The sequence below is a fragment of the Tachyglossus aculeatus genome, chromosome 24 (assembly GCF_015852505.1).
Source record: "Tachyglossus aculeatus isolate mTacAcu1 chromosome 24, mTacAcu1.pri, whole genome shotgun sequence".
Lineage (NCBI taxonomy): Eukaryota > Metazoa > Chordata > Mammalia > Monotremata > Tachyglossidae > Tachyglossus > Tachyglossus aculeatus.
Genome location: NC_052089.1, coordinates 29,339,436 through 29,362,029, shown reverse-complemented (window position 1 = coordinate 29,362,029; position 22,594 = coordinate 29,339,436). Strand labels below are relative to the sequence as shown.

The 22,594-nt window shown below is 55.8% G+C and overlaps 2 protein-coding genes across 2 annotated transcripts in view; both read right to left on the bottom strand.

Moving 5' to 3' along the window:
* Positions 1-352: 352 nt before the first annotated feature.
* Positions 353-7,382, bottom strand: LOC119945160 (keratin-associated protein 11-1). Its single transcript, XM_038766189.1, has 3 exons — positions 6,928-7,382; positions 4,975-5,104; positions 353-1,291 (listed from the first exon to the last, which is right to left on the bottom strand). The coding sequence occupies exon 3, from the start codon at positions 1,086-1,088 to the stop codon at positions 678-680; it is 411 nt and encodes a 136-aa protein (XP_038622117.1). The 5' UTR covers positions 1,089-1,291; positions 4,975-5,104; positions 6,928-7,382; the 3' UTR covers positions 353-677.
* Positions 7,383-7,481: 99 nt separating this feature from the next.
* Positions 7,482-22,594, bottom strand: part of TIAM1 (TIAM Rac1 associated GEF 1) — a 94,398-nt gene continuing 79,285 nt past the window's right edge. The window contains exons 16-27 of the mRNA XM_038766188.1: positions 21,499-21,603; positions 20,645-20,713; positions 18,276-18,401; positions 17,664-17,772; positions 16,609-16,791; positions 15,762-15,880; positions 15,481-15,589; positions 14,455-14,513; positions 13,871-13,973; positions 12,542-12,629; positions 10,050-10,222; positions 7,482-9,490 (exon numbers count right to left, since the gene is read on the bottom strand). Coding sequence (XP_038622116.1) covers positions 9,021-9,490; positions 10,050-10,222; positions 12,542-12,629; positions 13,871-13,973; positions 14,455-14,513; positions 15,481-15,589; positions 15,762-15,880; positions 16,609-16,791; positions 17,664-17,772; positions 18,276-18,401; positions 20,645-20,713; positions 21,499-21,603 — 1,713 coding nt within the window. The 3' untranslated portion in view covers positions 7,482-9,020. The remainder of the gene's footprint in view (positions 9,491-10,049; positions 10,223-12,541; positions 12,630-13,870; positions 13,974-14,454; positions 14,514-15,480; positions 15,590-15,761; positions 15,881-16,608; positions 16,792-17,663; positions 17,773-18,275; positions 18,402-20,644; positions 20,714-21,498; positions 21,604-22,594) is intronic.

The following is a 22,594-nucleotide window of genomic DNA, read 5'->3' as shown; positions in this document are numbered from 1 at the left end:
GGAGCCGGAATTAGAATCCACAACCTCTGACTCCCAAGCTCCTGCTTGTTCTACTAAGCCACGCTGCTTCTCTACAGTGCTTGGCACATAGGAAGTACTGAACAAATACCACTTAAAAAAAAAGAAAAGAAAAAAAGGGATCTTCGGATTGTCTTCCCTCGAGCCCGAGATGCAACACTCTGCCCTCAAGGTGAGGGACAGGAGAATGAGGTCACTTTTCCCACCTCCCGAGTCAGCCGACCTGTGGGGCCATCCCCTGGACCGCCCTTCCCTCCCACCTCCCCCACCACTCTCAGGCCTTTGCCCCCCCACCCGCCGGGGCCAGGAATGAAGCCTCTGTTGGAAACACAAGTGCGATGCCAGAATATTTAAGTTTATTAGCAAACAGACAGACACGCTCCCTCACGGAAGCCACCGTGGCAAGAGAAGCCGGAGACGAAACGAAGCCTCACTGGCTGCAGTGGGTGAAGATGTGAATCGGGGCAGAGAGGCCCGACCCGGGAGCTGAGCCTTACTCTGGACAGACAGGGCCTCGAAAAGGAGGGCAGCCAGCGGCCGGCTACAGCGGAGGGGAGCCGCTGGACTAAGCGAGGGGCAGTAGGCGCTAGCTGGATGGGTGCTGGACGGCATGCCAGCCATTCCCGGGAACACAGGCAAGGCTTCGACCCGGCGGCCCCTCAGCAGGTCGACCGACAGTTGGACACGCAAGACTGCTTGTACGTCCTGGACACGGTGCAGGCAGGTTGGCACAGGCTGGAGATGCCACCCGTGGTCTGGCAGGGCCTGGCCACGAAGCTGAGAGGCCGGGTGCACGTCGTGGTCTGACAGGGCACGGGCACCGGGCAGGGCGAGGGCCGGCAGATCTGGGCGGGGCTAGAGATGCAGGTGGTTTGCTGGCAGATGGCGGGCTCGCAGCAGGTCTCCTGGCAATGGTCTAGCAGCCAGGAGTTGCCCTGGAAGGAGCTGGGCAGGTAGAACCCGCCCTGGCATCCGGTCTCCAGGGTGTCATTGGAGACGGTGGCCGGAGTGCTGCAGCGGCCGCCCAAGGGCCTGGGCGAGCAGTTCCGCGGGAAGCGGTTATAGGACATGGCGGTAGGTGAGGGTCGACGGCACGGCTGGTCCTCGAGTGTGGCTGCAGCTGTGGCTACTGCTGCTGCTGTCGTCGCTGCCGCCGTTGCTGCTGCTGCGGCCTCCTCGAGCGTCCAGGCTCTTATACCCTGCTCCTGGCTGGGTGGAGTGGCCCAGCCTCCCGGCAGATGCTTCTCTACCCTGTGAGTTGGCGTTTAATTACCTGGGAAGAAGCGATGGCACTCGTAAAGGGCGCTGGGCCCTTTGAGGCTCAGTGGGTCTCTGAACTGCACCGGGCCAAGAACACGGTTGCGGGGGCTGCAGCTTCAAAGCCTCCTGTCACCGCAGCCGGGCAGAGGCACAGGGGTTCAGCTGCGGGGGCGAAGGCCCGTCCGGCTGCCACCTGGTCCACCTCCCTAAGGGCTCCCGTGCGTGTCCCCTCCTACCTCACCTCCCTTCTCTCTTTCTACAGCCCAGCCTGCACCCTCTGCTCATCTGCTGCTAATCTCCTCACCGTGCCTCGCTCTCGCCCATCCCACCGTCGACCCCCGGCCCACGTCCTCCCCCTGGCCCGGAATTCCCTCCCTCCGCCTATCCGCCAAGCTCGCTCTCTTCCTCCCTTCAAAGCCCTACTGAGAGCTCACCTCCTCCAGGAGGCCTTCCCAGACTGAGCCCCCTCCTTCCTCTCCTCCTCCCCATCCCCCCCCACCCTACCTCCTTCCCCTCCCCACAGCACCTGTATATATGTTTGTACAGATTTAGTACTCTATTTACTTGTACATGTTTACTATTCTATTTTCTTAATGATGTGCATCTAGCTTTATTTCAATTTATTCTGATGGCTTGACACCTGTCCACATGTTTTGTTTTGTTGTCTGTCTCCCCCTTCTAGACTGTGAGCCCGTTGTTGGGTAGGGACCGTCTCTATATGTTGCCAACTTGTACTTCCCAAGTGCTTAGTACAGTACTCTGCACAAAGTAAGCGCTCAATAAATTTGATTGAATGAATGAATGAATGAACTGGGGGAGGGGAGCACTTGCTCCCACTGTGCCCACAGCTGGAATGCTCCACCAATGGCCGGGAGCCCACAGGTGCCCCTTTCATCATCATCATCATCAATCATATTTATTGAGCACTTACTATGTGCAGAGCACTGTACTAAGCGCTTGGGAAGTACAAATTGGCAACATATAGAGACAGTCCCTACCCAACAGTGGGCTCACAGTCTAAAAGGGGGAGACAGAGAACAAAACCAAACATACTAACAAAATAAAATAAATAGAATAGATATGTACAAGTAAAATAAATAAATAAATAAACAGAGTAATAAATCTGTACAAACATATATACATATATACAGGTGCTGCTTCCTCCCTCCCCACCGAGGCGACGCCCAATGGGAGGATTATGAGGTCTGAGCTGGGCTCAAAACGCTTTGTGATTCACAGATGAAAGCGGCTGTGCCAGGGAGAAGGGCCGGGCCCTGATCATCAGAAATGCCTTTTGCACCAGTGACTTGCTGGGAGAGCCAGGCCTGGGGTAAGGAGTGGCACAGCACGCATAGGACTGGATCACCACTGGTCTAGACCATGGGCATTTCCGGTCACCACCCTGTGCTTCCCTGGTAGAGTGTCCTGCCCACTGCAGGCACCCAGGACAATGCCTTTCCCATCATAAATACTGAAACACAGCACCCTCCCCAACAGAGATACTTGGCATCACACCCCGGCCCACCAGAGGTGCTTGGCACCATTACCCTGCCTACCAGAGGTGCTTGGCACCACATCCCTGCCCACCAGAGGTGTTCAACATGGCACCTCTGTCCAACACAAGTGCTTGGCATCAAGCCCCTGCCCCACCAGAGGTGCTTGGCATGGCACCTGTGCCTAGAAGAGTTGCTCAGCACCACACAGCACTAAACACAAACCCTGATTGGTGAGGTGTTTTTCTTTCTCCTAAGTCGTGTCACCTCAGTGATCTCATTTTCTCACAACCTGGAGAAGGGTTCCCCAGCCCTGACTGCAGGGACGGTTATCGCCATTGTACAGGTGAGGAAACAGGCCCAGAGATATCGAGTGACTTGTCCAAAGTGACATGGCAGGTCTTTTGCCTCCCAAACCAGCCTCCCCTGTTCCTTTGCCCTTATTCCGACTCTAATAGAGCTGTGAGGTAGGCAGGTTTAGCTCTGTACAGTGGTGGATGGCAAGCTTTATCGCTAACCCCTGATGGGGCTGTGCCCATAGAGGGGGAGCCCCGTAGGTCTTGGCTTGTGGCTGTGATTTTTTTATGGTATTAGTTAAGTGCTTATTATGTGCCAGGCACTGTTCTAAGTGCTGGGATTGATACAAAGTAATCAGGTTGGACTCAATCCATGTCCCATATGGGACTCACAGTCTTAATCCCCATTTTACAGATGAGGGAACTGAGGCACAGAGAAGTGACGTGACTTGCCCAAAGTCACACAGCAGACAAGTGGTAGAGCTGGGGTTAGAACCCAGGTCCTTCACCCAGGCCTGTGCTCTATCCATTAGACTACACTGCTTCCGCTATGGTCTCCCAGTAGTCGGACTGTCCATCCCTTCTTCCCCTAGGATTGACCTGCCTGGGCACCCAACCCAAACCCCTCCCATGGGTCCGGCCCCTGGCACAACCCTTTCCGGCGGGTCAAGCCCCCGGGCCCGGGCCTCTCCCATGGGTCAGACCCCCAGCCTGTATCTCTCCCGTGGGTCAGGCCCCCGGCTCGACTCTCTCTCTCTCTCATTCATTCATTCATTCATTCAATCGTATTTATTGAGCGCTTACTGTGTGCAGAATACTGGACTAAGCGCTTGGGAAGTACAAGTTGGCAACATATAGAGACGGTCCCTACCCGACAACGGGCTCACAGCCTAGAAGAGGGAGACAGACAACAAAACATGTGGATAGGTGTCAAGTCATCAGAATAAATAGAAATAAAGCTAGATGCACATCATTAAGAAAATGAATAGAATAGTAAATATGTACAAGTAAAATAGAGTACTAAATCTGTACAAACATATATACAGGTGCTGTGGGGAGGAGAAGGAGTTAAGGGGGGGGATGAAGAGGGGGAAGGGGGGAGAGGAAGGAGGGGGCTCAGTGTGGGAAGGCCTCCTGGAGGAGGTGAGCTCTCAGTAGGGCTTTGAAGGGAGGAAGAGAGCTAGCTTGGCAGATGTGTGGAGGGAGGGCATTGCAGGCCGGGGGTCGACGGAGGCGGTCGGGCTTCTTCCACTATGGCAGACAGACAGGGACGCACCCTCGGCCAGCAAACCTCCTGTATGGGTTTCCAAGCAAGCCAGTTACACGTATCACCCCGACCCCCGACACCTGCAACGCCAACGGGGCAGGGCTGGGGCCGGAAGGGAGCGAGTCCAAGGCGGCTCTGAAAGGGGGAATACCCACGGCCAAACGATCCGACCGCCAGGCTCAGCCAGAGACTGTTTGGTCTTCCCACCTTCTGCCCTGCAGTACACACATAACCTCTCACCTCTCCTATAGCCTCCCTCCCGTTCCCCAAAACCTTCACTCTGGTCCTACAGCTCCCCCCAAGCCTGCATCGCGCTGACCCGCGAGACACTCCCAGAGCCAGGAGAAGGCCCAGCTGGTGTGGGGTAAGGCCCCAGCCGTGCAGACTGAGGCCCACCCGGTCTGGGGGAGGCCCTGGCCATGCGGGGTGAGGCCCAGCCGGCGTGGGGGGACCTCCTGGCCGTGTAAGGTGAGTCCCAGCTCGGGCACAGGCATTGGAGGGCCGTCCCCGAAGCCAAGCGTAAATGAGAAGCCGCTTCTAAAGTTTGGCAGGCAGAGGAATCTTGTGATTACGCCCTCAGCCCTATAAACCGCCCACAGCTCCAGCATGGGCAGTGGCTGGCGCAGGCGGGGCAGCTTACCAACAACCTGAATCCGCATATGGGGGATGGGGCGGCATCCAGGTGGGCATTCTCCTTGCAGGTTGTGTTGGAACGATGCTCTGCGGGGCGGGGCCCGGCAGAACGTGGTCATCAGCCGACCTTGCAGGGCCTGGGGCAAAGGGAAGGACTTGATCAATCATTCATTCATTCATTCATTCACTCATTCAGTCGTATTTATTGAGCGCTTCCTGTGTGCAGAGCACTGTACTAAGCGCTTGGGAAGTACAAGTTGGCAACATATAGAGGCGGTCCCTACCCAACGATGGTCTCACAGTCTAAAAGTGGGAGACAGACAACAAAACAAAACATGTGGACAGATGTCAAGTCGTCAGAACAAAAAGAATTAAAGCTAAATGCACATCATTAACAAAATAAATAAAATAGTAACTATGTACAAGTAAAATAAATAGAGTAATAAATCGATATATGAGCGGTGCATGGGGCCCCACGCCCAGACTCAGGCATCCACAATGGCTGCACATACACTCAGAGACACCCACAGACACACAAGCTGAGATCACACACACACACACACACACACACACACACACACACACACACACACACGCACATTCAGAGTCCAATTTTTTTAAAATGGTATTTCTTAAGCACTTACTATGTGCCAGACAATGTACTAAGTGCTGGGGTAGATACAAAATAATCAGATTGGACATGGCTCATGTCCCATATGGGGCTCGCAGTCTTAACCCCCAGTTTACAGATGAGGGAACTGAGGCACAGAGTAGTGAAGTGAAGTCACGGAGCCAGGATTAAAACCCATGTCCTTCTGACTCCCAGTCCCATGCTCTTATCCACTAATCCATGCTTCTTCTTATTATTACTATTAATGTAACGAGACTCTAAATTTGTTTTCAGCCCAACTTCTATTGCTAGAATCTCTCCCCTCACCCTGCAGAGAATCCTGGCCAGACTCAGGGGTGAGAGCGGAGGAGCAGAAAGTTTCGGTGGAGACTCTTTGGGCTCTAAAACAGTGGGCGAGAGGAGGACTCGCTTGGAGCACTGGAAGTGGCACTTTAAACCCCGGGGTTGCCCGGACCCTCTCCCACATCCTTCTTTCCTGACTCAGGGAGGCATAAACACCCCACCATGCCCTGGGGCCAGGACTGAGAGGGCTTCTTGCCCCCGGACTGCAGGTCCCAGGTCCCCACAACCCTGAGCCCCGATCCCCAAAGCCCGACCCCCATACCCGCTCCCTTCCCACAGAACCTGAGTTCAGCCAAGCCCCTCTTCCTGTTTAATTCCTGGCCGCTGTGCGGATGGGGCGGAGAGGGGGCTCCCCCTCCCTCCGGGGTTTCCTTTCCTCCTGGAAGATTCCCTGGCTCTGCATCATTCATTCATTCATTCAATCGTATTTATTGAGCGCTTACTGTGTGCAGAGCACTGTACTAAGCGCTTGGGAGGTACAAGTTGGCAACATATAGAGACGGTCCCAACCCAATAGTAGGCTCACACACAGGGCCACGGGTGATTCAGTTCAGCCCCGTGCCTCCAGGCAGCCCTTCCTCACTCAGAGGGAGCATTCCGTGCTCTGGATTCGCTCCGGAAAGAGCCGTCACCAGCAGGATCCACTTGCACCCACAGGCAGCCTGCTCAAATTTCCCATGAGGCCCCACAGAGAGGGCCCTGGACACCTGTCCCTGACTCCGAGAGTCCGTGAAAGCTGAAAAGCCACTCTACAATTTTCACTTTCTGGGAAACAGCGTGAGTGATCGCTTCTAAATGTCACTCTGAATTTGTCATGCCAATAGTAATAACGGTATTTGTTAAGCACTTACTATGAGCCAAACACTGGGGTTGAGGCAATAACAATCAGACCATGCGGCTCCCATTCAGTCCATGAGGGAAGAACAAGTATTTAGTTCCCATTTTATAAATGAGGAAACAGAGGGACACAAAAGCCAAATGACTTACCCAAGGGCACACACAGCAGGGAAGTGGCCAAGCCGAGGTTGGAACCCAAGTCCTCTGATTCCCAGGCCCGCGTTCTTTCCCCTGGGGCTTGGGCTCACTCTCATTTGCTCTTCTTTGCCTTGGTTGATCCTGCTTTTGAACTTTTCAGAGGGCAGGAGGTTGCAGGTGGGGACGGTGGAGACTGAGAGAGGCCTCCCCGGACCCAGGACCAGCCACGCACGCCTAAAAGAGGAAAAACTCTGGAAGAGTGATAAGACCTTAGTTTTTGCAATCTCCTTTCTGCAGAACAGAGGACTCGAGAAACATATATGTCATCGGGCATTTCACCTGTGTCTGAAATCTGGCTCGTGGCATCATACACTCCTCAATGCACAGGGTGCGGCTGCCCCTTACTACTTCACTGTCTACTTGTGCACATGTGTGTGTTTGTGTGTGGGGGGGGGGGGGGTGCATTTGCCCTGTCTTGCCATCAGGCTTGCAGCCCCTTGAGGGCAGGAACCGTGTTTTCTCTTCCTCCCTCCGTTCCCACCCACCCAACCAAACCAAGCTGATCAGCCGTTTTTGAGTTTTATTGTCGGACAGGCATTTACAACGCTCCAATCATAGACCAAAAAACATAAAAATAGACCTTCTTTCAGCTTATAAAAGAAATATATAAGAACCTTTGACATAGACATATCATGACATTATGTACAGAGACAATGGCCTCTCTCCAAGCACCAGACTTTTCCGGACCAGAACCGGGGGAGACTGAGGGGCCCAAGCGGGCCCAGCTGTGCCACAGACGGTCAGACTCCACGGTCACCCCAGATCAGCAAAAGTTCCACAGAACCAAACGGTCAGCCGATCAAGTCCGGGCCTAGAACACCGGGCAGGTAGGAGGTGGGGAAGCGAGGAGGAGGAGGAGGAGGAGTCAGGAAAGGAAAAGGAGAGTGGGAGGGAGTAGGGTGGGGGTGGTGGGGAGGGTAGAAAGGAGCGGGGAAACGAGCAGGCCCAGAGCACTAACGGTGATGATCGGACCTGTGTCAGCTTCACCTCGGCTCGCAGCCGGGGATCCAATCGGGCCTCTGGAGAGGCGGCTCTAACTAAATCCCTCGACTCCGGGGCTCCTAGTGATATAAAACGGGGGAAAGGGAGCAGCCCTGATGGGAACTTCCTGTTCAAATCTCGAGAAGCTGTGAAAAGGGCAGAAAAGTAAAAAAAAACCCAAAGTGCTTTAACCTGCTTTCACTTGGAAGTCGAATGAAAACACTAGATTTAGCGTTTTTACCCTGTTCAATTGGCATGAAAGGAGTGTGTGTGTGGTAAGGAGGGGGCTGGTGAAGGGACTGCTAGCCACCGCCCTGTTCGGCGCTGAGAGAAACCCAGTTGGCGGCAGGGGACTCCCGTCTCCCAAGTGCCAGGGAGGTGACTCCTAGAGGGTGGACACGCTCCCAGGGCTCGGGCCCAAGGAACCCCAAGCCCGGTCACCCCGGAGCCTCTGGGATATGGAATGTCTCTGTCCAGCGAGGCCTTGGGACCCAAGCCAGGGAGAAGAGGAGTCACAGCTATTGGCTCAGCCCTGGCTCCGGACCCGGAACGAAAAACAGGAACAGAAAGTCCCAGGCCGAGCCCGCGGCCCATGTCCCCCAGCCCTGAGACGGACCGACGCTGTTGGGGTCCCCTGAGGGTCCCTGGCCGGGGAGGGCTCAGGCACAGGGGTACGACTTCACAGCTATGGGAACATCGAGGAACCGGGGGACCACCCCCTGGCCCGGCTACCAGCAGGGTAACTCATCCCTGTGACCTCCGGCCTCGATTCTGACAATAAATACCCACCCCTCCCGTCCCCTCCCCGCGACCCGGGGCCTCCAGCCCGGATTCTGAAATAAATACCCCCTGCCCCTGCAGCGACACAAGACAGGACTCAGCTTATTCCGCCCGGAACTGGGAAACGTGTTGGTGTGGAGCGTTGGAGGCCGCGACCGCGTGGGGGGAGGTCAGCCGGGCCCGGGGAGCCACCTCGGGTGGGGCGAGCATTATCCACGGAAGGCCCGGGGAGGAGGACAGGAGGGCGGAAGGGAGACAGGGAGGGTGGACGGGGTGAGGCGGCCTTAGATCTCAGTGTTCAGCTTCCTGGAGGGAACAAAATCTTGGCGCCGAACCCAGACGGCCTCTTCCCTGGGCTCCTCCGGGCCCACGGCGGGCCCCGACAGAGCGGCCTGCTTCCTCAGCTGTGCCAGGCGGGCCGCGTGGCCGGTCGCGGCCCCCTGCCCCCGCGGTCCTCCAGCCGTGATGGAGGAAGCCCGCGACCGGTCCTGCGGCTCCCCGTCCCCCCCGGCCTGGCCGCTGTCATCCTCGTCGCTGAGAATGTCCGTCTCTTTGAGGCCCAGCTGGTCATCCAGCTGCTCGGCCAGGTCCAGCTGCTCTTCCACCCAGCGGTCGGTGTCACGGCTGGCCGCGGCGGGCGGGGGCCGGGGCTCCCGGTCTGGGCTGTCGGCGGCCACGTCATCGGCGTCGATGGTGAACCGGTTCCGGGCCAGCCGGCGACGTCTCCTCACCAGGGACTTGCTGGGGGCAGACACTGCACGGACGGGGGCTGGCTGTGAGCTCATGGGCCAGGCTGCCCCTCGTCCCCCATCCCCCAAGCAAGCCCTCACGGGGCCCGGAGGCCAGAGGGTCTGGGGGCCAGAGACGTATTCTGCCTGGCCCCTTGCTGTCGGTACCCAGGGAGTGGAGATACACGGTGGGGCGGGAGGCTGGTGGTACTGGGGTTCAGGAGCTGGCATCTCTCCCTCCTAGCCGAGGCTCTGTCCTGCTCTGCCTGGCCGGGGGACAGCTGGCAGGTGGGGCGGGGGGGGGACAGGGGCAGCAACAGGTCGAGCTCCCGCCTCCGCTCGGGGACTCCCCAACAGGCCAAGTCCCCATGACCCTCAGTGGCCCCAGAATCCCGCAGTGGATTCCCGGGAACCGCCAGCCCCGCGGGCCGAAGTGGCGAGGTGGGGACAGCAGGCCCTCAGCCGGACCTGGTCCACCCCCAGAGATGCAGCCCGGCCTCGGCCATCCTCCAACCCCCACCCCTCAATCCTCCCCGGGGGCCGTCCCCATGCGGGCGAGAGGGGGGCCCCGGGGCCCTGCAGTACCTGCCCTGCTCATGGCCGGCCGGGCCCCTTTGAGGGCACTGAGCCTCTTCCCGCCGAATGGCATGTAGAGTTGGGCGGCCGGCAGGCTCTCGGTCTGGAGCAGCTGGCGCCGCTGCTGGTCACGCAGAGCGGAGCGAACAGCCTTCAGGAACTCTTTCTTGCTCTCTGGGGAGCTGCAGTGGGTGGTGGGGATATCATCATCATCATCATCATCATCAATCGTATTTATTGAGTGCTTACTGTGTGCAGAGCACTGTCCTAAGCGCTTGGGAAGTACAAATTGGCAACATATAGAGACAGTCCCTACCCAACAGTGGGCTCACAGTCTAAAAGGGGGAGACAAAACCAAACATACTAACAAAATAAAATCAATAGAATAGATATGTACAAGTAAAATAAATAAATAAATAGAGTAATAAATATGTACAAACATATATACATATATACAGGTGCTGTGGGGAAGGGAAGGAGGTAAGATGGGGGGATGGAGAGGGGGACGAGGGGGAGAGGAAGGAAGGGGCTCAGTCTGGGAAGGCCTCCTGGAAGAGGTGAGCTCTCAGTAGGGCCTTGAAGGGAGGAAGAGAGCTAGCTTGGCGGATGGGCAGAGGGAGGGCATTCCAGGCCCGGGGGATGACGTGGGCCAGGGGTCGATGGCGGGACGGGCGAGAACGAGGTACGGTGAGGAGATTAGTGGCAGAGGAGCGGAGGGTGCGGGGTGGGCTGTAGGAGGAGAGAAAGGATGTGAGGTAGGAGGGGGCGAGGTGATGGACAGCCTTGAAGCCCAGGGTGAGGAGTTTCTGCCTGATGTGCAGATTGATTGGTAGCCACTGGAGATTTTTGAGGAGGGGAGTAATATGCCCAGAGCGTTTCTGGACAAAGATAATCCGGGCAGCAGCATGAAGTATGGATTGAAGTGGGGAGAGACACGAGGATGGGAGATCAGAGAGAAGGATATCGCAGCGGGAGTCGAGGGGTTCGTTCAGGCCATGAAACGCCACCGCCACTCCACCCCCAGCCCCACCAGAGGGGTACCCAAATCCCTCCAAGGCCCCTTGGGTCCAAATCCTGCAGACCCCGAGACCTCTTCCTTTTTAATGGTATTTGTTAAGCGCTTACTATGTGCCAGGCACCATTCTAAGCGCTGGGGTAGATAAAAAGTAATCAGGTTGGGCACAGTCCATGTCCCACATGGGGCTCACAGTCTTCATTCCCATTTTACAGCTAAGGCAACTGGGGCACAGAGGATTGAAGTGACTTGTCCAAGGTCACACAGTAGACAAGTTTTTACTTGTACATTTATTTTACTTGTAGGGACTGTCTCTATGTGTTGCCAACTTGTACTTCCCAAGCGCTTAGTACAGTGCTCTGCACACAGTAAGCGCTCAGTAAATACGATTGATTGATTGTACACATTTATTCTATTTATTTTATCGTACTTTCCAAAGTCTTAATACAGTGCTGTGCACACAGTAAGTGCTCAATAAATACAATTGAATGAATGAATGAATGAATGAATTTGGTTTATATGTTTTGTTCTGTTATCTGTCTCCCCCTTCTAGACTGTGAACCCGCTGTCGGGTAGGGACTGTCTCTATATGTTGCAAACTTGTACTTCCTAAGCGCTTAGTACAGTGCTCTGCACACAGTAAGTGCTCAATAAATACGATTGAATGAATGTATATATATATATATGTATATATGTTTGTACAGATTTATTACTCTATTTTACTTGTACATATTTATTCTATTTATTTTATTGTACTTTCCAAGTGCTTAGCACAGTGCTCTGCACACAGTAAGCGCTCAATAAATACGATTGAATGAATGAATGAATTTGGTTTATATGTTTTGTTTTGTTGTCTGTCTCCCCCTTCTAGACTGTGAGCCCGCTGTCGGGTAGGGACCGTCTCTATATGTTGCAAACCTCCCAAGCGCTTAGTACAGTGCTCTGCATACAGTAAGCGCTCAATAAATACGATTGAATGAATGAATGAATGGTGGTCTTCCCGACTCGCAGGCCCAGGCTCTATCCACTAGGTCATGTCGCATTCCTAACATCTCCCGACAGGGCAGATTGGGGCCCTTCTCCGCCAGACCTTCCCACCCAAACTCAACTTGCCAACAGGTGGCACGGCACTTCCCATCCCCTCTGCGGGCATAGGTTGGAGCGGGGTCTCCACAGCCACCCAACCCGCTGAGGGTGGAAGGGCAGTTCGAGCAGGGCCGGGCTGAGGGGTGACCCTGGACCCCAGGGAAAAGCACGCCCCTTCACCTCTACCCCGTCCTGGCTCCCCTTCACGTTCCCTCACCTCAAACTCCTCCTCAGCCCAACTCCTGCCTTGCCTCTTGCTGGCCTGGGACGGAGTGTCACAAGGACTAGGTTTTGCCAGCCGAGGAATGGGTACAATGAGCGCCCTACCCCCGGCTCACAGCCAGGGTTGGAAGGCACCGTCCCCGACCAACCGGCCACAGCCCGCAGCGCCAGGACTCACCTGCAGCATAGGTGAAAAGCTCTCTCGGGCCGCCCCTCCGACTCAGACTTCACGTGGACTATCTCACACACAGAACTCGTGTCGGCATCTGCAGAGCGGGAGGTATGAGGGGAGGGGTCAACCGGGCCACATCCCAAAAGAAGGACTTCCGGACTGCTTCCCACTTCCCGGAAACCCTCCACTGGTCTCATGGCCCGCCCCCTGCAGCTGGGCCTGGGGGCTCCTGGAGCTCTGGGGAACAAACCACCAGTGGAGGTGGCAGTGCAGAGGGCCGGGTCCCCGCCGACAATCCAGGATGAGCTCTGGGGCAGCATCCCTGGTGCAGGCCACGGGAGGGGAGCCGCTGGTCACTCCCAAGAGCCCTTCCCATCCCTCCATTCAGGGGTTCCGGTTCCCTGGGCCAGAATGGGTGTCAGGATGATGGTGGTGGTCAGCCCCCATGGACCTCATGGACCTCACAGACACCCACAGGATCCCCTCCTCACAGTGGGGGAAGCAGACCCAGATCAGTCTCCACTGGTGGGCACAGGGAACCGGAGATTCGGCCGCCCCGGCTCCCGCCAACTTGGGAAGGGGTCAACGTCGCAGACCTAACGCCTCACGAGGAAACGGTTCTGCCTTCAGGAGGTGGGGGATGGGTTGGGAGGGGCAACCAGGACAACAGCCATGTCGACTCTTGCCTGGGCTGCCTGTGGGGCCTGAGCTCAGCTGGGCAGTGAGGAAAGGAGGGCCTTCTGATGCATGGAGGTGGACGGAGGATTGCACGGAGGTCCTGGCCTGCTGTCTGGGACCCCAGGGTTGCTTATGTAAATGACTTTGGGTCACTTGTGTCCTCTCTAGCTCACTGCCTCTGCTGCTTTACTGCTGGGTGTGTGGGGATGTGTCTTGTCTGCCCCATCAGAAATGTAGTCCCTTGAGGGCAGGCACTAGGTCTCCTCCTTCTCCCTCTCCCTCCCCAAGTGCCCAGCCCAGTACAGTCACATGCATGTACATGTCCTGTCTCCTCCTTATACTGGCAACTTCTTGAGAGCAGGCAGGGATCACTTCAATTCTTCTCCCCAATCTTGACACCCGCCTCTGGTGCCCAACACACAGTGTGTATGTGTATATGAGTGTGTGTGTGTCTTCTGTTTTCTCCATTATTCAGACAATGATCATGTCTCCTCCCCACCATCCCTGTCCCTCCCCTAGTAACTAGGACAGTGTGTGTGTGAGTGAGCGCGTGTGTATGTGTGTGTTTCCCAGTCCTGTGTACGTACTGACTTGGAGCCCCTAAAGGGCAGAGACTGTGCCTCCAAGCGAGGCCCCAGGCCGCCCTCCCCACGGCACCTGTGGTGGCCAAGGCTCGGATCTGCAGCGCATCAGTGGGAACCATATGCCGGAAGCGGAATGGGTCCCAATCTTCGTATATGGACAGCCGGTGGGACCCTCCCTGGGGAGAGAGGAGAGGAGATGTCTCCGTGAGGGGCCCCTCCTGCTTGGCCGGGAGCTCGGAGGGGAGGGAGGGCATCTGTGAACCCTGACCTCACTCCTCTGGACTGGCGTGCAGAGGACAGAAGGGAAGCGAAACTAGCCGAGCCTGCTAATGTGCAAGCTCGGGGCCGGGAGCAGGGGGCCCTGGGAACCCCCCCAAAACGTGAGCTGAAACTGCACACCCTCTCTCAAATGCTCCTGACAGGAAAGAGAAAACACTTTGCTTCCCTCCACCAGCCCCCTCCCTGCCCCTTCTTCTTCTGACCCCTGGGGGTCGGGGTCAGAGTCAGTGGAGCAGGGATGGGAATCTGGGCTGGGGACGGAATCGGAGTCAGGGCTGGGGGGCTGGGACAGGGTCTGGGCCGCCTCGGCCCCTCCTGGCCCCAGCACGGCTCTTCCTACCTGACTGTGAGTTTGGACCTACGGCAAACTCTTCTTACCAGTTTCTTCTTCTGCTTGGCACCATCCTTGTACACGAGGACCACGGCCGTTTTGAACACTGAAAAAACAGAAACCGGTGACGTGAATCATGTTGGGCCAGACCCTTCATCTAGCCAGGGGCAGGTGGGGGTCAGCTCTTCTGGAGATCAGGGCAGGTGACTCTCAGGGACCCCGCCGACAGTCTACCCCCGTGGAGGGGCGACCCAATCTAACTCTATGTCCGCTTCCTTCCGTGACCGGCCTGGGCCCCACCCCGACACTGAGCAAGGAGAAACTGACCGGCACAGGCAGGGAGGTCAGATTCCATGTGCTTGCGCCAGGCACCGCTGGGGGAGGTTTTTGACGTTTCCCCTTGGGAAAGACTCTCTCCTCTCAGCTTCACTCATTCATTCATTCATTCAATCGTATTTATTGGGCGCTTACTGTGTGCAGAGCACTGTACTAAGTGCTTGGGAAGTACAAGTCGGCAACAAATAGAGACAGTCCCTACCCAACAATGGGCTCACAGTCTAGAAGGGGGAGACAGACAACAGGACAAAACACGTGGACAGGGGGGTCAAGTCACTCCTGTCACTCTGACAGACACATATCCAATCTCATACACATGTTTCCAGAATCCCACCCCTGTAAACACACACACACACACACACACTCTCTCTCTCTCTCTCTCTCTCTCTCTCTCTCTCTCTCGCACACTCACGCCCCTAGCCCACAGCTCAGACCAGGGGCCTGGGATTCGCTCCCTCCGCCTGATGCCAGCCAGGCCTCCAAAGGGCAGTGGGGACCACCCTTCTCTCCTGAGGCCGGGTACACCATCCTGCCCCACTGCCCACATTCCCCAAGGGTCACGGTCTCGGGGTGGGGAGGGCTGCCCAGAGGGCACTACCCCACAGTTGTGACCCAGGAGGTCATAACCCCGAGGCTTTTGAGCTGCAGGTGCAGGAAGCCAGCACGGAGGGCAGTCTGTGACAGATCAGCCAGTCTGGGCGCCTCAGACCGTGGCCTCTTCCCCAGTGGCTACGTACCAAACGCCGCCAGCTCCGGCTCCTTCTTCCACTTCCCGAGGGAGGCAGGGGGGTTGATCCAGACAGCAGCCGTGTGTAAGAGCAGATCGCCCATCGACAGGTCGGCCACCTGCAAGAGCCAGACACAGTTGCAAGGCCGGGCCAGGGGTAGGGTTCAGCCCCCCTACACCCTCATTCTAGGATTGCGAAGTGGCGAGGTCAGAGGGTGCCCACCAGAACTGTTGACCCACTTTCTCTCCCGCCCACCGGCAGCAGAATTCCCCAGGGCACAAGGCGGCTACCTCCTTCTTCTCGCCCGTCTGCTCGGCGATCAGCTGGTCGAACACGGCCCCAAATTCCTCGTGGAGTTTCTGCATCTCGTTGATGTGGCTCGCCACCTTGTTCATGGTTTTGATGGCCACTGAGGGACACACAATCCCACACCTACAGTCACACCTCCTCCGCCCAGCCGCCGCCCCCTCTGCCTCACACACACACAGTCTCTCGCCAACACACAGTCTCACGCACATACACAAGCACCTGGGGTGTCTCTCTCTCTCACACAGACACACACACACATACACACACTCTCACATCCCATCTCACATTTAAATCCCATCACAAATCCATTCCTGACACAGACACACACCCAGTCTCACATCCATTTTTCCTGCGGCTCCCTGTATGCATATATATATACACACATACACACACATGCATGCACACAACCGGAGTCTATCTCTCACAATCACACACACATACACTCACACCACAGCTCCATCCCTGACACACAGACCCAATCTCACATACATCTTCCTGCAGCTCCTCCTTACACCCCCCCCACCCCCCCACCCCCCCACACAGATTCACTCTTTCCTCTCAGCTCCATTCTTGACAGACACACCCAATCTCATAAACATTTTTCCCAAACCCCCACCCCGTAAACACACACACACACACACACACACACACACACACACACACACACACACACACACACACACACACACACACACACACACACACACACACACACACACACACACACACACACACACCCCCAGCCCATGGCTCAGACCAGGGTCCTGGCCACGGGGCGAGACTGTCAAGGAGACAATGTCCGGGAGTCCCGGGGAGCCGACCGCTCACCGTCCAGGTGGTAGTGTTCCTCGCTGTCGGCGTCGGTCAAGGCAAACAGCTCGCGCAGTAGCAGCGGATATTTGAGGACCCTCTGGATGGGCTTGATGAGGTACGACTCCAAGGTGGAAGAGTGTTGCTGCTGCCTGGGGTTTTGGGCATCCAGGAACGCCTTGAAAGCTGCGTCCGACTTGGCTGACGGTTCAGACACGAGCGTCAGGCCACCGCGCACCTCCAGAAACGCCACCCCCCTGGCTTGCTCTTGCTCCCGGCAGCGGTGGAATGCCCTCCCCTCCAACACTGCCACCAACTCCCACCCACCCAGGTCCCTTCCCTGGCACTGGACAAGCAGCCACCCTCAAGGCCTCAACTCTGAGCCGGCCTGGGCCCCAGCCCCGGGTGACCCAAATCCAACTGATGTGGAGGGCCCCGACGCAGACTGGCAGGAAATGCAGCCCAGGCTGGGGCCGTCACTCAGTCGCCCCGTCTGAACAGGTCAGCTCTCAGGAGCACACGCTCATTGGTTATTGTCAGCGTCGTGTCCAATGTGGGGGTCACCATGGGACGGGGGTGCTAAGAAAACACAATGATGCCAACCTTCTCACTGTACCTCCATCTCATCTATCTCACCGCTGACCTCTCGCCCATGTCCTGCCATTGTCCCTCTTAATATCCGACAATTACTCTCTGCACCTTCAAAGCCTCGTTGAAGGCATATTTCCTCCAAGAAGCCTTCCCTGACTAAGCCCTCCTTTCCTCCTCTCCCACTTCCTTCTGAATCACCTTGACTTGCTCCCTGTATTCATCCCTCCTCCCAGTCTCACAGCACTTATGTACCTCACTGTAATTTCATTAATTTATACTAATGCCATCTCCCCCTCTAGACTAAGTTTGTTTTGGACAGGGAATGTGTCTGTTACACTGTAATCTCCCAAGTGCTTAGTATAGCGTTCTGCACATGATAAGTGCTCAATAAATCCGATTGACTGACTGAGTGACTGACTCTGGTCTGGGCATTTCATTCTGCTCCCAGAGCAACTCACCCCACAACTTCCCTGCCCCCTTACCTTTGACCAGGACTTTGGGGACCTTTGTGTGGCTGGCGCAGAAGGCACTGTAGAGCTTGAAGCGGTCAGCATAATAGAGAAAGGAGCCTCCCAGAGAGAACAGCACCTTCTGGAGTTGTCACCCACAAACAAGGAGGGGTCACCGCCTTTGCCCGGGGACGGCCGCGGCATGGGGGCCGGGCTGATCCCATGCCCCGGCCGGTCCATCCTGACCCTGGGGTAGCTTGGCCCAGCTGCGTGGCCGGCTAAAGGATGGGAATCCAGGCATCGGTGCGAGGTGGCTCCCACCCACATCTCTGGGTGTTGCTCAGGGAATTCGAGGAGTTCCCTCCATGGACAGCCACCCTGCATCCCAGTCTCCCAGCCTTCTAGCCTCCCTCACCCCCGCTCCCTAGCCCCTGGGATGGTGGCTCACTGGCCTGTGAGAGCTCTCTGAAATCACTTGGCACCCGCCCTCCATCCCCTGCCTCCTTTTCACAATGGAGTGTTGGCCCCTGGCTCAAGGACCCACACTTGTTGCTGCCGGGAGGGAGGCGAGGGAAAGGAAGAGAGGAGGGAAGGGGAGGGTGGGGAAGCGGGTGAGGGAGTGCTAGGGCAGTGGGCAGAACTCACCTTGAACTGGTCGACCCTCTCGAGCTGATCCAGGTTGGGCACCAGCCTCACCCCGTCCTCCAGGGTTTTGAGAAATTCCACCTGGAAATCCACCATTTCCACCAAATTCCCAAAGAGGACGTCCAGCTAGGGACAAGGACGGAGAGATGGATCATCCACTGAGCTTCCCGTTGAGGTCTGCCACCGGCTCCCGGCTGAGCTGCAGCACATCTGCCCAAACCCCGCAAGGACCCTGCTCCCCGTTTCCTGCCCCTTGGAGGTGGGGTTGGCAGAGTGAAGGTCCTCAGTGGCTCAGGAGCAAGACTCTGAGGACCACATAATAATAATAATTTTAAAATTATTTTAAATATTTTAAAAGTGCCAAGCACTGTTTTAAGCACTGGGGTAGAAACAAGTTAATCAAGTCAGAGACAGTCCCTGTCCTGCTTGGGGCTCATACACTTATCCCTGTTTTACAGATGAGGTAACTGAGGCAAAGAGAAGTTAAGTGGCTTGCCCAGCAGACATGTGGCAGAGCTGAGATTAGAACTCGGGTCGTTCTGACTCGTTGGCCCATGCTCTATCCACTAAGCCACGCTGCTTAAGTGGTCAAGCGGCTCTGGGGACCCAGGAAAAGGAGCAGGGGGGAGCAGAGGCCAAGTTCTGATGACCCAGGAGCACCGTAAAACAGTTGCTTCCAAGGGGACGCCCGGGGCAGCAGCGTAGATGGGGCAAGGCAGGGGGGTTGCACCAGGGTCAGTCATGGGGTTGTGTTAATAATAATGATGGCATTTATTAAGCACTTACTATGTGCAAAGCACTGTTCTAAGCGCCGGGGAGGTTACAAGGTGATTAGATTGTCCTACAGGGGGCTCACAGTCTTAATCCCCATCTTACAGATGAGGTAACTGAGGCACAGAGAAGTTAAGTGACTTGCCCAAAGTCACACAGCTGACAATTGGTGGAGCGGGGATTTGAACCCATGACCCGACTCCAAAGCCCGTGCTCTTTTCACTGAGCCACGCTGCTTCTCTTGTGTTGACACCAGAGAAGACGGATCTTCTCACTAAGTGCTCTCAGCTCCTAACCCATCCATCCATCAATCAATCAAAGGTATTTAGTGAGTGCTCACTAGAGCACTGTACTCAATGCTTAGACATAGTTGGAAGGCAAAATTCCAGCCCTTACAGTGTTTACAATAGGGAGAGAGAAATAAGAGCTTATACGGGAAGTGGCAGAGTGGACATGTTTCCCCACTCCTCACTCCCCACTCCAGTGGTTGCCCATCCACCTCCGCATCGAACAAAAACTCCTCACCATTGGCTTGAAAGCACTCAATCACCTTGCTCCCTCCTATCTCACCTTGCTACTCTCCTACCTCAACCCACAAAACTTGGCTCCTCTAATACTAAACTTCTCACTGTGCCTCGATCTCATCTATCTCGCTGCCAACCCTTCAGCCATGTCCTCCCTCTGGCCTGGAACGCCATTCCCTCCCTCCTCTAATCCGACTGACAATTACTTTTCCCTCCTTCAAAGCCTTATTGAAAGCAGATCTCCTCCAAGAGGCCTTCCCTGACTAAGCCAATCTTTCCTCTTCTCCCACTCCCTTCTGCATCACCCTGACTTGCTCTCTTTATTCATCCCCTTCCCAGCCCCACAGCACTTAGGTGCATATCTGTAATTTATTTATTTATATTAATGTCTGTTTCCCCCTCTAGACTGTAAACTCATTGTGGGCAGGGAATGTGTCTGTTCAATGCTATGTTGTATTCTCCAAGTGCTTAGTACAGTGCTCTGCACACAGTAAGGGCTCAATAGAGAAGCAGCGTGGCTCAGTGGAAAGAGCACGGGCTTTGGAGTCAGAGGTCATGGGTTCAAATCCCGGCTCCACCAATTGTCAGCTGTGTGACTTTGGGCAAGTCACTTCACTTCTCTGGGCCTCAGTTACCTACCTCAGCTGTAAAATGGGGATTAAGACTGTGAGCCCCCATGGGACAACCTGATCACCTTGTAACCTCCCCACTGCTTAGAACAGTGCTTTGCACATAGTAAGCGCTTAATAAATGCCATTAAAAAATAAAAAATAAAAAAATACGAATGAATGCATGAAAGTAAGGATACGGACATAAGGGCAGTGGGTGTGGGGGATGTGGGGGGTGGAGGGCGGGGGGGGGTGAATATCAAAGTGCTTAGGGGATAAAGACCTAACTGCATCTCACCACCACCTCCTCCTCTCTCCTTCCTGCTCTCCCCTTTCCCTCTCCTCCTACCCCTCCCCAACTCACTTCTTCCTCCACGTCTCTCTCCCTCCCTCTCCCTTCTCCTCCCCAACTCTCCTCTTCCTCTCTGTCCCCTCACCTTGCCCCCTTATCCTGCCATCCCCTTACCTCATCAGGGGTGAGAAACGTTTCTTTCTGAAGCGGTTTCAGGTACCTGTCCATGAGGCAGTTCAAGTCCTGAGAGGCAAGAAGCCATATTGGCGTCAAGGTGGGCTGGCAGTTCGGAGAGGCCGTCATCGCGTGCGGGGTCAAGGCTATGGCCTCACTAGTTCCATTGCAGGGGAGGGGGAATGGTTGAAGGGGGATCAAAACCTAAAACTTAGTACTGGATGCAGATCTGTTTGTGGTGTGGGTTTGTGGGGGGTAAGGGATACTGGGGGAAGGGGAGGTTCTCGGAAAGGAGAGGGAGATTCTCAGGGGGAGCAGGAGGTTCTCAGTGAGAAGCAGGTTTGTAGTGGGGAAGGGATACTGGGGAAAGGGGACATTCTTGGAAAGGAGAGGGAGGTTCTCATGGGAAGAAGGAGGTTCTCAGGGAGGAGAGGGAAGAGGAGGAGGATGAGGAGGCGGAGGTTCTAGGTGGGGAGGTGGAGGAGGGTCTTAGGGAGGGAGAGGAAGCCCTCGGTATGGGGAGGGGGAGATTCTTGGGGGGAGGGAGACTGTGAGCTCACCGTGGGCAGCTGCTATATTGTACTCTCGCAAGCATTTAGTAGGGTGCTCTCTACATGGTAAGTGCTCAGAAGATACGACCAATTGACTGGGGCGGGGCAGTGGTTCTCGGGGGTTCGGCCTTTCCCGGCCCTGCCAGCGTGGAAGGCAGGTGGTGGGATCTGGTGAACGTCCCAGGCCGGGGCCGCCCTGCTCAGCTCTGGTGCTGGAAGGGGTGATGGGATCTGCTGAATGTCCCAGGCCGGGGCTGCCCTGCTTGGCTCCTGGGCGGGAGGGGGCAGGGAAGTGAGGCCTACCGTGACGTAAGTGCGCTCGGTCTCCAGGACCTCGCAGATGACCTTGCGCAGTTTGTCGGCATCCGAGAGCTGTCGCGCGGCGGCAGGCGGGGGTCCCGGGGTTTCCTGCAGAAGGAAGTCAGGTCAGACGTGGCCAGGCCGGCTCCAAGGCATCAGCAGCCCACCGGGGCAATGGGCTGGGAGCCGGTCACCCTGGTCTCCAAGACAGTACAGAGACGGACCGGAGCCAGGCACGGAGCAAAATCCAGAGCAAAAATCATTTACTCTGATGGGGAGGAAATAGGGGCACATCCCAGACAACCCCCAAGAGGGGCTGCCCTGTATTCTGCCCACTCCTCAAAGATGCGGTCAAGGTTTGGGGCCCAGCCTCTCCCAAATGGAGCTCTGGGCTGTAAATTTGAATCCTACGCCTGCCTGACTCCCACCAGTCTGTCCCCTCTATCCCCAAACGTGATGCAGCATGGGAAGCAGCATGGCAAAGTGGATAGATCATGAGCCTGGGAGTAAGAGGGTCATGGGTTCTAGTCCCAGCTCCACCACTTGTCTGGTGTGTGGCCTTGGGTAAGTCACTTAACTTCTCTGTGCCTCAGTTCACCTGTTCATTTACTTCATCTGTAAAATGGGGATTAAGACTGTGAGCCCCATGTGGGATATGGACCATGTCCAACCTGATTTGCTTGTATACTCCCTGTTGTTTAGCACAGTGTCTGGAACATAATAATAATAATGGCATTTATTAAGCGCTTACTATGTGCAAAGCACTGTTCTAAGCGCTGGGGAGGTTACAAGGTGATCAGGTTGTCCCACGGGGGGCTCACAGTCTTCATCCCCATTTTACCGATGAGGGAACTGAGGCACGGAGAAGTGAAGTGACTTGCCCAAAGTTACACAGCTGACAATTGGCGGAGCCGGGATTTGAACCCATGGCCTGTGACTCCAAAGCCCAGGCTCTTTCCTCTGAGCCACGCTGCTGCTCGATGGTAAGCACTTAACAAAATATCATGATAATAATAATAATTATTATATGCAACCACTCTAAGAATTTGGGGAGTGTTTTCTTTTTTATCAAATTTGGGCAGGAAGTTCTCGCTTGTGA

Bases quoted from the DNA above. Each gene is read 5' to 3' on its own strand.
- LOC119945160 (XM_038766189.1), bottom strand. From the start codon at position 1,088: ATGTCCTATAACCGCTTCCCGCGGAACTGCTCGCCCAGGCCCTTGGGC.